Below are 16649 nucleotides of genomic sequence, written 5' to 3'. Positions count from 1 at the left end.
TACTTGATTGTCATTTTTGGGGCTTTCGAACCCAGTCACAGGGGTCCCAACACTCTACTCCTATTCATTCTGGCTGAAAACGAAGTGGTTTTCTCTGCAAGGGTGCTCTTGACTGCACACACATGAGAGCCTTGCTCCCTTAATGGAATCCACCTTCTGGAGGCAGTATTATCCAGGACGGATTCTTGATAAGGTAAGAATGTTTTGGGTTCATACAAGAAACTCTTAGCTCACATGGCTGAGCAGAATTTGTACCACTGTACCACCCACCATATTTTGTCTCAATGTGGGAATCATCTGACTTAACAGTAGGCAAGATTCATCCCAAATAATATAAATTTTCATAATAGAGTTTCTTATTTGGATACTTGCCTACTGTTAAAGTAGATCCCTCCCAGCCTCCCCACACTTAGTGGGCTGTAAGGAGAAGTCTGACTCGAGCTAAAACATTGGAACACATCTGGTAGAGAACAGGTGAACAAGACAGTCTTCCAGGTCAGCCAGGCGATCTTTTTTTCTTTAGTTTGAATGCCGACTCACCTATCGGCACAGAGATATGTATGAGCTAACTTTAACAGTAGGTAAGTATCCAAATAATACATTTTATCAGAAAATTTATATTATTTAAAGTGATGCACAAATAAAAAAATCAGTTGTGCTGCAGACTTCATAGTTACTATTGCAGCACTATTACTTTTTTATCGTTTTAGCTATAGTTTTCCTGTTCCATTACATTTCCTTTTACACTTCTCATTAAGGTTTGTGGTGGGTGCATTTGATCATGTTGGGGAAGGGGGAGGGTGGGCTGACTCTATAAACTTTAAAACCTAGTGAAAATGTAATGATGTAAACTTAGCAATAGTTCTACTTCATTGTCTTAACAGAAATTAAGAGTCATTAACTGTTTGGGTAAAATGCTTTCCATAAAATATAAGTAGTACATAATTAGTAGAAAGATTAAATTCCTGTTTGCTCTATATATCAAGTTAATTCAGTCTCTTGTACTTAGTATATCTTATTGTTAACATAATTACATTGTAAATTTTTTTCAGTATTATCGTGTTTCTATTCAATTGTGTCTTTTATTCAACAGCAGTCCAGTGGCAGAGGAAGAAAGAAGCGGGAAGGTGCCATAAAACCCATGGTTGAGGTTGATGAAGAGACTCCTGGAAAACCATATGAATGCCAACGTATGTTTGAATTCTTGAGCCTCTGTTTGCATTATAGAAGGATACATTTTGTGAGGTGTTTTAGCCAAATGAAGATGAGTAGACTGAAACTGTATTTTCTCCTTTCAGTATAATTTATCAAAATTATGCATCAAATATTTTCTACATAGAATACTTGAGTGCTGATTCTAAAAATACATTTTTACAATTAGTTACTTAGTCCATTTAATGTCAGATAGTAGACAGTAGGAAAGAAATTTGTTCCTTTCGGGATACAATGATCACTTCAGTGCAAGCTGGAATGGGTGTTGAATCTTATTAACTGGTGGAGATGGGATGGAAGGAGGTGGGGGTGACCCCTCATTTGCCTCACACTTGCCGGTTCAATCTTTCTTCACTTGACATTGAGAGAGGAGACTTCTGCTCTCTCTCTCTTCCTTGTGTGCTCATTAGATTTTGGATGAGTATCTTACTATACCATTATTTCTTTTACCTTGTTCCTTGCCCTGTGCATTGTTCAGTTACATTTTGCTTGTTTGCTGTGTATTTTGGTCTTGTTTCTCTCAGTTATGGAGAAAAAGCACAACCAACACTGCTACTGGGTTCATAAGCAACTGTGTAGTGATTTCATTTCTCTTCTGTTGGTAGACCCATATACTTAACCCTCTCGTGATCTGACGATGCGTAGCGTATCAAAAAGTATTTTCCTTAAGTGCACAGATGACTTGCTGGGCACGTCATAAGTAAGTTATTTTTGGGAAAAATCACACAAAAAAATGCGTCAATCATAAATAACGTAGTTGATGCCATTAGGTCAACATATGATGAATCTCAAAGAAGATGCAAACCCAAAGCCGCTAGCTGACGCGCATGCGTAACTACTAAGTGTCAAATGCATCATTTCAACTCGAGGTTCCATAGAGTTCACAAGTGCTATAAGTGGTCCGACGTTTTATCACTCTCCCGGCAATTTTTCAGCGTTTGTAAGTACATTTTGTTTTTGTTTAGTGTTTTTATGTGTAAGCAAGTGATTTTGCTATATTGTGAATACAATTTCAAGTGTTCTTTTTTTCTTAAATATAGTTATTTTTGTAGTAAAAAAAATTGTTTGTAATCACACGACAGTTGCTCAATTTTATTGTAACAATACACGTATCTTTTTTTATGCATTTTATAGGAAATGTATTCAGCTTTCTACTGGTGTCTTTAATTTTTTTCTATCTTTGTTCGTTACTTAGCTACGATACAAAACGTCAACATAAGTAGGTTGGAAAATCTGAAAATTGCACTCCATAAAAAATTAGCATTTTTTAATCAATTACAGCTCATTAGTAAACACATATATAGCAAAATTATTGTTTCCACATGAAAGATCAAACATATCTACACAATTTAGATATAAAACAAACTCCCCAACCTAACTATCATATTTTTCATGATTATTTCCAAAAAGTATTACAATTCTTCTTAAAAATTTCACGTTCATCACATCGTTTTTATTATTTCTAAGCCTTGTAAAGATGTTTTGATTGCTTTAGGAAATAATTCAATCATCTGCTGACATAACGCTAACCAGAAGCGTATCAGTTATAGTTCGGACGTACCAAACTATAATTGATATACGCTTCTGGTTAGTGTTATTATGTCGGCAAATGATTGAATTTTACTGAATTTTGCCAAAAAACTTTTCCATGGACGTGTTCTTTTCAGCCTGGGGGTAAAAGTCGTGTACCTTACACCCTTATTTCCCTGGGGATATGCCTGAGAATGGTTTGTGTACTAGAATATGTGAATGACTACTGAGGTTTCAGAATTTTTTGATAAGATGAGATGGGTTATAAAATTAGATAGAAATAGAATAAGGAAAAATTTTTATCATGGACAAGACAAATTTATCTGAACAGTAAAATGAATTTCTTTCCGTGAAATAACGTTAATGAAAAGTTTACTTTTATGTAAAGTTTCAAAAGTTATGTGCTCCATTTTCTTGAAGGCTACTGTATTGAAAAATGGTTTAAATTCTGTACTATTCTTTATCTTATACATAGTGTGACGGATCGGGATCCGATCAGGTTCTTTATTACTCTAAACAAGAAGGATTTAACACCAACAATTGTAATATGGGATACGAATAAAGAAGGAACTCAATCAAAACACAAGTTTATTTACAAGGTTATTCACAAAGATAAATGCAGAATGGCTTCTCCTATTTACATAACAAGATTAAATCTGCATATATGTGAACAGGGGGAACAGTGTGGTAATGAAATACTTGCTGGCCAGTAAAACAGCTATTGAGATCGATGCTTGATACAATGGCTTCACAAGGAAACAGTGAAAGCTTTGGATTGGCTTCTTATCTTCACACTGCAGGAAGGAATGACTTCAACTTGAAACTTGAAAGACGGATTACATCTCAAAATCACTTGCAGGACATTTCTTCTTCTCTGGAAGAGTTGACTTGTCTTCGGAATCTCTCTCTCTCTCTCTCTCTCTCTCTCTCTCTCTCTCTCTCTCTCTCTCTCTCTCTCTCTCTCTCTCCCCGACTACAAACTTCACTTTCTTGTTCCATTTTCACTCTTTCTCGTGCATCCTCTTCCCTCTCTCCTACTTTTCCTCTCTTATCTTTTGTCTCTTCCTTCTTCTCTGATCCTTTTTCCGCTTCCTATGAGTCCTGTATACTATATAAGTCGATCTTGGGGCAAAGGGTGGAGCTAACCAGCGAACGTTTCCACCCAGCGAAAAGAACCTTTCAGAAAACTCTGGACGAAATGTTACGTCATATACAAAGCGCTGTGTTGCCAGAGATGACCACGTGCTGGAGTGCCACAAACCAACAGAGTATTCTTGAACAGTCATGAGAAAAGACACCCCAAAATTTGCAGGAATACCTCCTTGCTGCAGACCTACTCGAAAAAGATACATTTTCCTTTCCTTTAAAATATGTTTCTTCACTATAAAGTGACTACTGTGACATGTTCCCCTAAAAGAAAAAATGAAATAAACTAATTTTTTTTTTTTCAAAGAGAAACAACAAGAATCAAACAACAGAGGAACAATGCTGTATAAAGCTTTAACTCAGCAAAACAAGCTCACTTCTCAATTCATTCACCCAATGTGCAAAAATAGAAAACGGTCCTCAGACTACTCATTCCAAAAAATTTCTAGAGAGGCTATCAGCTATAACATTATCCTTTCCCCTTATGAACTATCTTCAGGTTATAGTCTTTTAATTCTAAACTCCATTGCATTAGACGATTATTCTTATTCTTATACATCTCCAAATAAACTAACAGATTATGTATACACAATTAAAACGGAACTACAAAGCTATAACTAAACTAAACAATTCCTTTTCAATAGTTGGATAATACTGCTGCGCTTTATTCAGTTTCTTTGAATAATAGGCAACTGGATGTTTCATTCCTTTCACTTCTTGCAACAAAACCCCTCCTACGCCAATATCTCTGGCATTGATCACTAAAGTAAATTCCTTATGAAAATCAGGTAACAATAGAACGGGTTCGTGAATCATTATAGTCTTTTAACTTGTTGAAAGCTTTACACATGCATCGTCAAATACAAAACTGCATCCTTTCGTAAATAGATTAGTTATGAAAGCACTTATTTCCGAAAAATTTGGTACAAATCTACAGAAATATGAAAACGTTCCGAGAAATCTCATGGCCTGTTTTTAGTTGCTGGGATTGGGAAATTCACGATAGCTTCGATGTTCCGATCTTTTGGACAGATTTTATCAAGACCTACTTTATGACCTAAATAAGTAATAAAGGTTTTCCCAAATTGCATTTCTTTAGATTAAGAATGAGATTTGCTTTTGTAAGGGCTCCCAGGACTTTTGCTAAAATTCTTACATGATCCTCCAAGTCCCTCAGAATATCACAAGATCATCTAAATACATGACAGTTGTTGATGCCATTTGAAACTTTATTCATTAACTTTTGGAAGATATCTACTGCGTTCTTCAAACCAAAAGCCATAACTTTGGGCTCGGAACTACCGAATGGCATTATAAAGGTGGATATACAGTGGTCACCCCATTTTCACGGAGGATGCGTACCAGGCCCCCCTACAAATAGTAGTTGGAACCCCTATAAAAATGCTTAACCTCTTCATTACCGAAAGTTTGTTTGGAGGTAGGTGAGTACCACCATTCAAGTCTACTACACCGCACCGGGTGCATAAAGGTGGTACGCATAGTACCACCAAAACTCTCTTTTTCAGATAGGGACTTCCAATCATTCTGTAATTTCGGTTTGAAGAGTTTGGAGCAAAATAAACAGTATGACACGATGCCAGACGTATGATGAACCCAAAAAAATATTATTACTGCTTATAGTAGTGTGTAGGTGACAGATGAACTGCGTCTAAACAAAAAATCACAAAACCAGACAATCGTAAACAAGTAATAACTTCTACCCAAGTATAAAAACAGGTTGTATATTCATTTACTGTATTTATTTATTATTTATTCACTTATTACATTTTACAAATAAAAGATATGAACACCAGATAAATGAAGGTAAAAATAAAGCCTTATAGTAACTTTATATATAAAAAACCAAACCAGAGAAAAAGCAAAAAAACGATTTTTTCTGAGGACAAGAAACTTGAAAAATCAGTTTTAGATACCCTGATGCCCCTAAAGTTGTTTTCTGTGATGAAACTAATCTTAGACAAAAGTAGAAAATGACCGCCCGACCAATTTTTGAAAGATAATACTATAAAATTTGTGATTCCATATTTTATTGGCGGGGCTTTCGCTTTAGTTTTTGCTCTTTTTTTTGTTATTACGTGCTTATTTACTGTTCTATTTTGATAATACTTTATGTGCATGTTCCAGGTGCGATATACCAACATTCTGTAAGACCGAATTTCTATTCAAGACTGTAGTTTTCTCACCGACCACCAGTGTCCCTTGTACAAGGGACACTGAGTTTCACATTTTTTTTCATAAAATCATTTATTTTCCTGTAGGATGATAAAACTAACAGAGAATATGCGTTATTATAGTGCTAATAATACCTGATAATTTTATTAGCCTGTCTTGATTAGTGTATTTTTGGCAAATATTTTTACGATCGGCACCCCTCAACAAACTGGAGTCACTACCGAGAGTTCAGTTCGGCAGCCAACGCAATGTTTACATTCTGCTCACCCACCCGGTAAAGAAGGGGTTAAAGCCTCCTATTTTGTTAGTTAAAACTCAAGAAAACCCACTAACAATCTTCATACCTGGTTTTTTTTAATAGTTTTATCACAAAAGTGCATTTTATGATGGAAAAAACAGGAATTTGTGGATATTTCTCATAAAAAGATACCGTGAATAGGCGAATTTTCCATGAATAATGGGGGAAATGTTCCAGAGAGAAATCCGCGAATCTGGAGAAAACGAATACGGGGGTTCCACTGTATTCTAGGCTTGTTCACTTAAAAGGTACTTGTCAATAACCTTTGGCCAAATCAAGCTTTGAAATGAATTTGGAATTTCTGATTCTATCTAAGCAATCATCAATCCTGGGTAAGGGAAAATCACTTTGCTAAGTTACACTATTTACTTTCTGGAAATCTGCTTAATTACACTGTTTACTTCTCGAAATCAATGCACAATCTATCTTATCCATCTTCCTTTCTCACCAGAATTACCTGGAACTCCATTCACTCTTGCTAGGTACTATCAAATCATTATCCAGCATGTAACTAATTTCCTTCCTCACCGATTTTGCTTTTTCTCTGGACTCAGATGATATGGACTTTGCCTAGTGGGTTTTGTGTCCTGTAACTCAATATCATGTTCTAGAATATTGGTTTGACCTAGTTTGCCACTATTAGTTTCAGGATAATTCACTAAAACATTGTTTATTTCCCACAATTTTTCCTTTTCTAAACTGATTAAAAACTTCAAAATTCTTAAGCACTTCGGAGTTTTTCTCATAACTGATTTCTTTCTGTGACACCGTTACTACAGGTACAGGGCGTTTATTACATGTCTTGAGCAAGTTTACATGGAGCCACTTTGCTTTACGCATACCCATATCGATTGAATAATTTAAATTTCCCCTCTTTTCTAAAATTGGAAAAGGACCTTCGAATTTAATAGATAAAGAGGGACCTTCTTTCTGAACTCATACTAAAACTTATCTCCCACACAGAAACTTCTCTCTTTTGCTCTAAGATCACATTTCCTTTTAGTTCCCCTTGACTTTCACTCTCGTTTGCTGTAGCTAGTTGCTAAGCATCTCTTGCATTGTTTTTGTAATATTCTAGATTATTTATGTAGTTCTCTCTACCTTCTTTAAGCATTAAATTACATTTTAACATTTCCAAAGGACCTTTAGCAGTGACTGAAAACCAACTTGAAAAGACTAAATCCTGTAGTCTCATTCAGTGCCAACTGTAAAGCTAACAAAACAAAAGGTAGCTTTTCTTCCTAATCATGTTCAAAGTTATTACACAATTTTTGTAAACAACTCTCTAAAGTTTGGTGAAACAGCTCCACAGTGCATTGTGATTCGAGGTGATTAGGTGTGGAGGTTACTAGTTTAATACCTAACTCTTTCATTCTATCCCTGAAATATTTGGACTCAAAATTACTGTCATTATCACTGTATAATACGAGGCAGACCAAAGTAGAAAAATAATTCATGTTTAACTACGGTCTTTGCATTACAGCTTCTTATGGGAATTGCCTCTGGATAGCGAGTTAGTCTATCAATGACTGTTAACAGATATATACTCCCTCCCTTACTTCTAGGCAATGGTCCAACCATATCGATCATTCTCAAAAGGTTCGCCTACTGAAGGAATATTACACAATGGAACTCTGGGAATTACTTGACTCCATTTTCCAGCAATTGGACATTCTTGACAACTTAAAACATATCTCTTCAAGTCACTTCTCATTTTAGGCCAAAAGTAGTATGCCCTACTAATACACTTGAAAGTTGTATTTACTCCCAAATGTCCTTGATCATCATGTGTTAACTTCAAAACTAATTCATGAAGCTTCCTAGGGACCACTAATTGTTCGATAATCTCCTCTTAGGATGAACATAATGACACAAAACTTCATCTTTTAAAGATAACGTTTCTTTACAAAAATTATCGAGATCATCATCCAGCTCACATTAAAAAATTCGGGTTAGTGTCACATCGTCTCTCTGAAACTTGACTAGCTCATCCTTATTAGAAACGTGATGAATTAGTGCCTAATTCACTACATTATTCTCAAAAGCTACACCTTCAGCTTGGTTAACACTGTTACCACCGATAGAGTTGGTTTTCTCAGCCACACTCATGCCTAGATCAACCTCGCCGCCTCTATCACACTCTTTCAAATCCATGAACTTGCGCTCTTCTGAATCCACGAACAGACTTACTGTAGTCTATATCTGTATCTAAACCTGAACTTAGTTACTACCATTTCAGTCACTAGAATCTCTCTCACAATAGGATTCACATTCTTGGATAAAGCTAAGTCATTACCGAAAATAATGTCAACGCCATCAACAAGCAAATTGTCTACAACTGCTAGTTTCACTTCTCTTGTCTTTCCTGACTTTCTAAGTTTACCTTTAACAAAGGACAACAAATAACACGCGTTCGGGAATCCACTTAACATGACTTTTTCTTCCATGTTGCTTTCTGCCCTGTTTGGCACACACTCTCTCCCAATTAGAGAGACAGCAGCTCTGGTGTCCCGAAGCAAGATATTTCTCTCGAATCCCCTCCTCCAAGAAAGGAAACTGCACCTTCTGACAGAAATTCTCCATAAAATTTCCTAGTTTCTTACATCACATCATTCTTACTTGACGAAAGACTAACTAGAAACACTGGTTTCTTAACACCCTTCCTTTCCAATGCACAATTTCTCACTAAATGCCCTTTCTAATTACATCAGAAACAAGTTAATTCTGAGCTACTAAATGCCCCTTTATTCTTATTAGACGTGTGACCAGGTTTTCCGCATGCATAACAGTAATAGTCACTTTACTTGCACTTGCATTGCTATTACTATAACTGAAACCTTTATTGCTTTGTACTTTACCTGACAAGGGATCATTTCTCTTCTTACTGCCACTTAAATTATGAGTCAGTCTATATTCGTCTGCCAACCTAGTTGCGCCTGCAAAAGATACTTCTCACCTATCTTCTACACAAAGCTTAATCTTGAGGGATACATTATCTTTGAAGTTTTCTAACAACACTAAGGTCTTCAGACCATCAAAATCATCAATTTTAGCGGAAGTTAACCAATCACAAAACAGCCTTTCTAACTTCTTACCGTAATCTACATACTAATATTCTCGTCCCTTCTCAAACTTTTAAATTTCTTACGGTATGTGTCCGGTACTAACCTGTATGCGCTAAATACAATTTCTTTCACAATATCATAATCTTCACATTCCTCCTTAGACATGCAACTATACACAGTAAGTGTCCTACCACGTAAAACTGACTGAAATACAGAGTCCACATTTCTTTAGGAGAACCTACTCATTCCATCAACTTCTCAAAACATGAAATATTTCATTACATCTTCCTTGTTGTGGCGGGATCACAAGCTAAAAACAAGTGGCAAAACCCTCCCCACATTAACCTAATCAATCCAGCTGCCAAACTCACAATCTGTCACACTTTCCTCTTTACACTACAGCATACGCACAGGACAATTGACCAATACTTACACACACAAAAAAAAAAACACAAAACACATGTACTTACCAACCACTCCAGACACTCCGGGTTATGCTGTGCCATCTGCTGGTCGAGGTCACTTGAACACTAACAATCACAACAAAGACCACAACCCAACACAACAACAAAACAACACCCAAGGACTACAACCCAACAACTCAACAACACAGCAAACAACAAGGAACTCAACAACAAACAAGGAACACAACAACAACAAAATACCACTGCACAATCAATCACCAACAAAAAAACAACACAAAAAGGCAACACACACCCACTAACAACACCAAGGAATCACAACAACACAAAAAACAACACAACTTATCTGACTAAAATGCCTTCAACAGACTCCTGCTAACACTACTGGCTGTCACAGCTTCTCACCAAAGACTGACTAAAAACACTCACTCAAAACACAGAACTCTGATCTCTATCAGCACCAGCAGACAACCCAGCACTCACCAACAGCCAATACAGTCGTTAACCAACCAACCACCAGTTACCCTCTCTCTCTCTCTCTCTCTCTCTCTCTCTCTCTCTCTCTCTCTCTCTCTCTCTCTCTCTACTCACACACACACACACACACACACACACACACACACACACACACACACACACACACACATTGTCAAATGGAACTCCATAACTCCTCCATATTGTCAAACTTTGGTACTAATTTTGACATTGCACTTATACCTAAATCATCAGCTTCATTTTTGTCCTTGGCTGCCTGACTGTTAAAAGCACTTTGCCTTAAACGAACGATTTTCAACTCATGCTTATGCTCTTTCTCTCTTTCTTCCTGCTGCATTATCATCATTTCTCTCTTGCTGCATTTTCATTACTTCTCTCTCAGCTGCTCTTTCATCTCTCCGATACTTTTCTCTTTCTTTCTTCTCAACATACTCATGGAGATCGTTACCTTTTAGACCCAGAAGCTTACCCGACTCAATAAACTCTTTCGTCAACTCACTCATTCTGGTTCTTTCTATATTCTCCCTGCTTCAACTTGTTACGTTGTCAAAAACCCTGGCCTAAGGTCGCCACTGTGACGGATCGGGATCCAATCAGGTTCTTTATTACTCTAAACAAAAAGGATTCAACACCAACAATTGAAACACGGGATATAAATATAGAAAGAAACTCAATCAAAACATAATTTTATTTGAACCTTATTCACAAAGATAAATGCAGAATGGCTTCTCCTATTTATATAACAAAATTAATGACTATATATGTGAAAAGGGGGAACAGTGCGGTAATGAAATACTTGTTGGCTAGTAAAACAGCTGTTGAGATTGATGCTTGATACGATGGCTTCACAAGGAAACAGTAAAAGCTTCAGATGGGCTTCTTCTTATCTTCACACTGCTGGAAGGAATGACTTCGACTTGAAACTTGAAGGATGGATTACTTCTCAAAACCACTTGCAGAACGTTTCTTCTTCTCTGAAAGAGTTTACTCTTCGGAATCTCTCTCTCTCTCTCTCCTGCTGCAAACTTCATTTTCTTGTTTCCGTTCTCACTCTCTCTCATGCATCCTCTTCCCTCTCTCTTACTCTTCCTCTCTTATCCTTCTTCTCTGAAAGAGCGGAGCTAACCAGCAAACGCTTCCACCCACTGGAAAGAATCTCCCAAAAAACTGGACGAAAAGTTACGTTTTATACAAAGCAAGCACTGTGTTGCCAGAGATGACCACGTGCTGGAGTTCCACAGAACAGAGTATTCTCAAACAGGCATGAGAGCAGCCACCCTAAACATGTGCAGGAATACCTCCTTGGTGCAGACCTGCTCGAAAAAGATACACTTTCCTTTCCTTTAAAGCATGTTTCTTGTCCTGACTGGAGCCAAGCACCAACTCCTGTGATGAACCAACCACAACACTAGGAACACCACTACGAACACTCGCAATAGATGGCTCACGTACGTATCCACGTACACATCCGTGTGGAGCAGACACATACAAGTGATGGAGACACATCTCGAACTATTGGCGTAGAATGAGAATTCCTCGGAGTCGAACCCTGAACAGCATCAATGGGAGGGGAGGTGAACACTCCAGCTGCACCACTTGCACATTCATAACTTTTGATCTTTTCGCAAGTGCCTTAAGATCCTTACAATGATGAATAGACCCTGATGCAGAAGGAGCAGAAGAATCAACAACATGCGCACTTACATGTGAGGTTGCAACACACTTCTGTCTTGAAGAAGAGGACGATGCAGCCACAACAGATTGCAAAGGGGACAAAACATCAACACACTCAGGAACATGGACGTGCAGCTCCTCACTCATCGACGAAGAAAAAGCAAACTCCTTAAGCCTCCAACGCTTGATATGCTGACACAGCGGAGATGAGGGCGATGGAGGAGAGGATGACAGCAGTAATTCCTTACACATCCTCTTGGCAGGAGGGGGAGGGGGCAATGCAATACGCTTGCTCACAACCTTCTCAGCCGACAAGACAGCAAACTTATCTTTCAAAACAGAGTCCAATCTGTTAAGAATCACCTGACACAAAGCCTCAGATGGATCGGCAAGAGAGGATGCAGATGACACGGAAGGAAGAGGATACGTCTTGGATGGCAGTGATGATGTCACGGGAGCAAACGATGACGTCACAGAGGAGCTAGGCAGCGCAGCAGCCCCAACCAACAACGTCGACGTAGCAGAGAGAGACGACACTGAGGGAACTGGGAGGGATGTCATTGATGGAAGTGATGTCACCGATGTAACTGGGAGAGATGGTACTGGGAGTGACATCACCAGCGGCGCTGAGAGAGATTTCACAGTCTCCCCTGACCTGAGCTAGCGGCAGGCGTCGCTGGCAGAGCAATACAAAATCACTGACCTCGGGCACCAATATAGAGAAGGCCAGGGGGAGGATGGAGAGCTAGGGGGCCTGAGGGGGGAGGCGAGCATACATGAAATGCATCGGTAAACCCTCCAAGTAGAGTGAACCCCGTAGCCCAAGCGACGCCCAGAGCACTACCATTTTGGTTGCCTTTCAACCTGAAATATAAGAAACTGATGAAATAGCCTCCTCCCTTGCGGGAAGCAAATCAACACCCGAGAAAGAGGGGGCGACATTACACATTAATTCAGCCTGAGGACCTCATGATACTGCCAACAATGAATCAATGGAAGAAAAGGAAGGAGACAAAGGCACGACTCTAGCATCATGGGGTGTGACTGCGGATGAAGACAAAGCATCAGGGTGAGGCAATGAAATCCTTCCCACGAAGGAAGGGTCAAAACTCTACGATGCTCCCTCTTACAATAAAATAACTTCCACTGCACTCTGGGCCACACACGACATTCTGGGCAGGGATTTGTTGTGGTACAAACATTAGCACGACACCTACTGCATGTGGGGTGTGGGTCTGTAGCTGAAGAAGCCAGGAAACGAGAACATGGGAAACCTTGAGTTCCCAGGCACATATGTTGGTGAGGCTGAGAAGAAGCTGAGGAAGCCATGAAACAAGCACACACACACACAGACAATGAAAAGCGATAACAGGCAAAGAACTGGGTAAAAGGCCGAGAGATGACAATCGTGACTTTCACCCAGGCAGTTAAGAAAAAGACTGAATGCAGTAGTGTGGGTGCCCGGTCTTTGACCGGTTTTTATCTGATATATGCACGCATTGCCAGATCTCACAAGATTCCTTGCTTTTTCATCTCTGATTTTTAACCGGATTCAGGTAGGCCCTAGAAAATTATCTTATTGTTAAGACCGAAGGTTTGTAGATATTAAAAACACAAATTGTCTTAGGAAATTTGTCATTTCTTCACTATAAAGTTAAGTATATGTTGGTTTTACCAGACTTCTGAGCTGATTGACACCTCTCCTAGGGCTGGCCTGAAGGATTAGATATTTTTACATGGCTAGGAACCAATTGGTTTCCTAGCAACGGGACCTACAGTTTATAGTGGGATCTGAACCACATTGTATCGAAAATTGAATTTCTATCACCAGAAATAAATTCCTCTGATTCTGCGTTGGCAGAGCTGAGAATCGAACTTTGGACCACCGGAATGGTAGACGAGGGCGTCTTCACTATAAAGCGACTGCCATGACGCATGGGAGTATTTTTTCTTTGCTCTATATGAAAGATTACTACTATACAGTTTCTAAGTATAGCATGCAAGTTAAAGCAAAAATAAGATTATCACCTAGTATTAGCATTCCTCTTTCCCAAGTGGTTTCTGGGTTTGGGACAGTAATGTGGACCAGACAGATTTTAGGAAAGAAAGTTAATGTTCAAGAGGATTTAATGCCCCTCCAGTTTGGAATAAATTTCTGGGTTCAACCTGTGTCTGCCAGTGAAAAGTTCCTGTAGCTCACTTTTCTAAGTATAAATAGATCCTAAATATACCAGAGAAAAAGCAAGCATGGTTTGCTGAAGTTACTACCCTCAGCTCGAACACCCCAAGGGCGTCGGTATAAGCATAAGGGCGAGTGGAAGCCCCTACTCACAGGTCTTCTGCCAATTAGAGGATTCCTCTTCAAAGTCCCTCCCATGGCAAGAGCCGTTACAAAGGGTACTCCCATTACCTTCCGCTCGCTCTCGCTACTACTACTACTACCCGCCCGCCATCTTCATTCCTGTAATTAGCATTGTGAGTGCAACACGCGTCTCAGAGCTCCCTTAGTGTTTTATCTAGAAACCAGCGATGTCCTCTGTGGAACTTCCTCCTTCATCTAAGTTGAGTATTCCAATTGGTGTTTTCGTAATTTGTATCATTACGATGCATTCCATTTGTTGCCTTCGGCCCCTTAGAAAACGTTTTGGGGGCACCACTAGTTAATCCGCCATGTAGGGTGCATCATCAGAGCACATGTGTTGTTATTACTTGTTATTACCTTTTTATTTTTAATTTTAAGTTAATTTTATATTCATTACAGTCATCAGTGCCGTTTTTTCGTATCACGTACTTAATTATTTAGCCGACCGAGTTTGGATTGGTTCGGAAGGGAGGCCTAACACGCTCATGACGTCCTCTGGGGTTTTTAAAGAAGGGTTGATTGATTTATATTCTAGCCTCTGGCTTCCCCCTGCTTCTCAAGAGCGTGTTCGTGCCTCTCTGTGCGTAATTTTATCACATATTGTATATGTAATTTTGTCAGATTACTAGTAGCCTATCGTATTTATCATTGGAGAGAAGAGAGTCCTCTCTCTCTCTCTCTCCCGATGTGAGACATGCATGTGTTATTGTTTAATGCGAACCAGATAGGTACTTGATTTTATGCACGTTGATGATTTTCATATGACTGAGAGGTTGGAAGAGTTGCTTCCCTCCCTGGCTTACCCGCTAGGTTTTGGAAGGTAGGCCAGGTGCCCCTACCCCTATACCCCTTATGCCTCTCCCCCCGTCTGTGCTACGGTGCTAGCGGGGAGGATATCAAGGATAGAGAGTCTCTCTCTTATCATATTGTTGGACCTATCCTCCCTGTTTGGAGGGTTTGGTCGAGGGCCACCGTCCACACCATGATGTCCTTGGAGGTTATCTGGCTTACCTGACCGGTTCCGTAGTGATCTCAGAAGGTTAGGCTAGATCCATACTGGGTATTCTCCTTTCACCTTATGTTCCTTTTGCAACTCTTCCATGATGCCTCATTATTATTATATATAATTTATTGTATTGCTTGTAGATTAAGTGGTCTGGTATGTATATCGTCCTGGCCTAGCCTCCTTTATTATAACCCTTAGTAGTAAGCCATGACCTCCCATTTGAGAGTGATCACCGATCGGTCGCTGTACCAATCACGACGGGCCATAGGCCCAGTCTGCCTACTACCCCTGTAGTAGTAGGCTACACAGCCTTGAATAAGTGTATCTCTGATCGGGTTGGTGGCCAGGCGATCACGACCGACCACCCCACATACATACCACTGCCCCTACCCCTTCCCCCCCTTCCCCCCCTTCCCCCACTTCCTAGCTCAGCTCTGCCTGACGCTGGCTTATAGCTCGCGGTTCTAGTAGTCTTATCGATGAACGGCCCCTCGAGCTTTTTCACTTAAGTGGGGAAGAGAGGGGTTGGAGCGGTGGGGTTACTGGTATTATATGTTATCACCTTATGTCTCCGAGTGGATAGCTCCGCCGGCTTTACAGTGGTCTAGTATAGCACCAGCCAGCGGACATCGCACCAGATTGTACATTTATACTGCTCTGCCGCTCAGTGGTCTCTCCCCCCAGTTGTCCTCCCCCAGCTACGGATTCGGGCTGGGAGTTACGCTCCCCCCTAGATGCGTTCAGGTTCAGATAGAGGAATTACCTTCCCCTGATCCGCTCCCTTCAGCCTGTTTCCGCCGGCATTACTTATAACAATGAGAGATGAGACTTTGAGTAGGCTAAGCTTGGGGGACTACTCTGTAGATATCTCTGGACCTTTAAGGTGCCGACGGAGTGTGACTCACCCTCACACCCGCCGCCGGAGTTATTGTACTAAGTTGCCGCAGCCCAGTTTCCGTTCTCGTGTCGTTCCCCACTCCGGTGGGGACGGTGGATGGGTCAGGTATTCGACTACAATAATTCGTAGCCTTCTGATTCAGCCGACTGTAATAGAGATTAGGTCCTTCCTCTTCTCCGGTCCGGCGGGTCTCAGATCCCACATACTGGACATACATCTACCTTCCAAGGACAGACTCAGGAGCAGGCAAATACACCCAGAGATTTTCTTTTATTCATTCAGTGAGTTGAAATCATTTAGTGAGTAAGTCTTGAACCAGTACCTAGGTTAAGGTGCATGCTCTCGCCG

General features: G+C 39.9%; 1 protein-coding gene across 8 annotated transcripts in view; it reads left to right on the top strand.

The window, feature by feature from the left end:
* LOC135219333 (zinc finger protein DPF3-like) overlaps positions 1-16649 on the top strand; it is a 345538-nt gene that overhangs the window by 137477 nt on the left and 191412 nt on the right. For all 8 annotated transcript variants that reach the window (XM_064256007.1, XM_064256003.1, XM_064256006.1 and 5 more), the window contains one exon: positions 1094-1190. In XM_064256007.1, coding sequence (XP_064112077.1) covers positions 1094-1190 — 97 coding nt within the window. The remainder of the gene's footprint in view (positions 1-1093; positions 1191-16649) is intronic.

This window comes from Macrobrachium nipponense, chromosome 1 (genome assembly GCF_015104395.2).
Source record: "Macrobrachium nipponense isolate FS-2020 chromosome 1, ASM1510439v2, whole genome shotgun sequence".
NCBI lineage: Eukaryota > Metazoa > Arthropoda > Malacostraca > Decapoda > Palaemonidae > Macrobrachium > Macrobrachium nipponense.
This window is presented reverse-complemented; position numbering and strand designations above follow the sequence as displayed.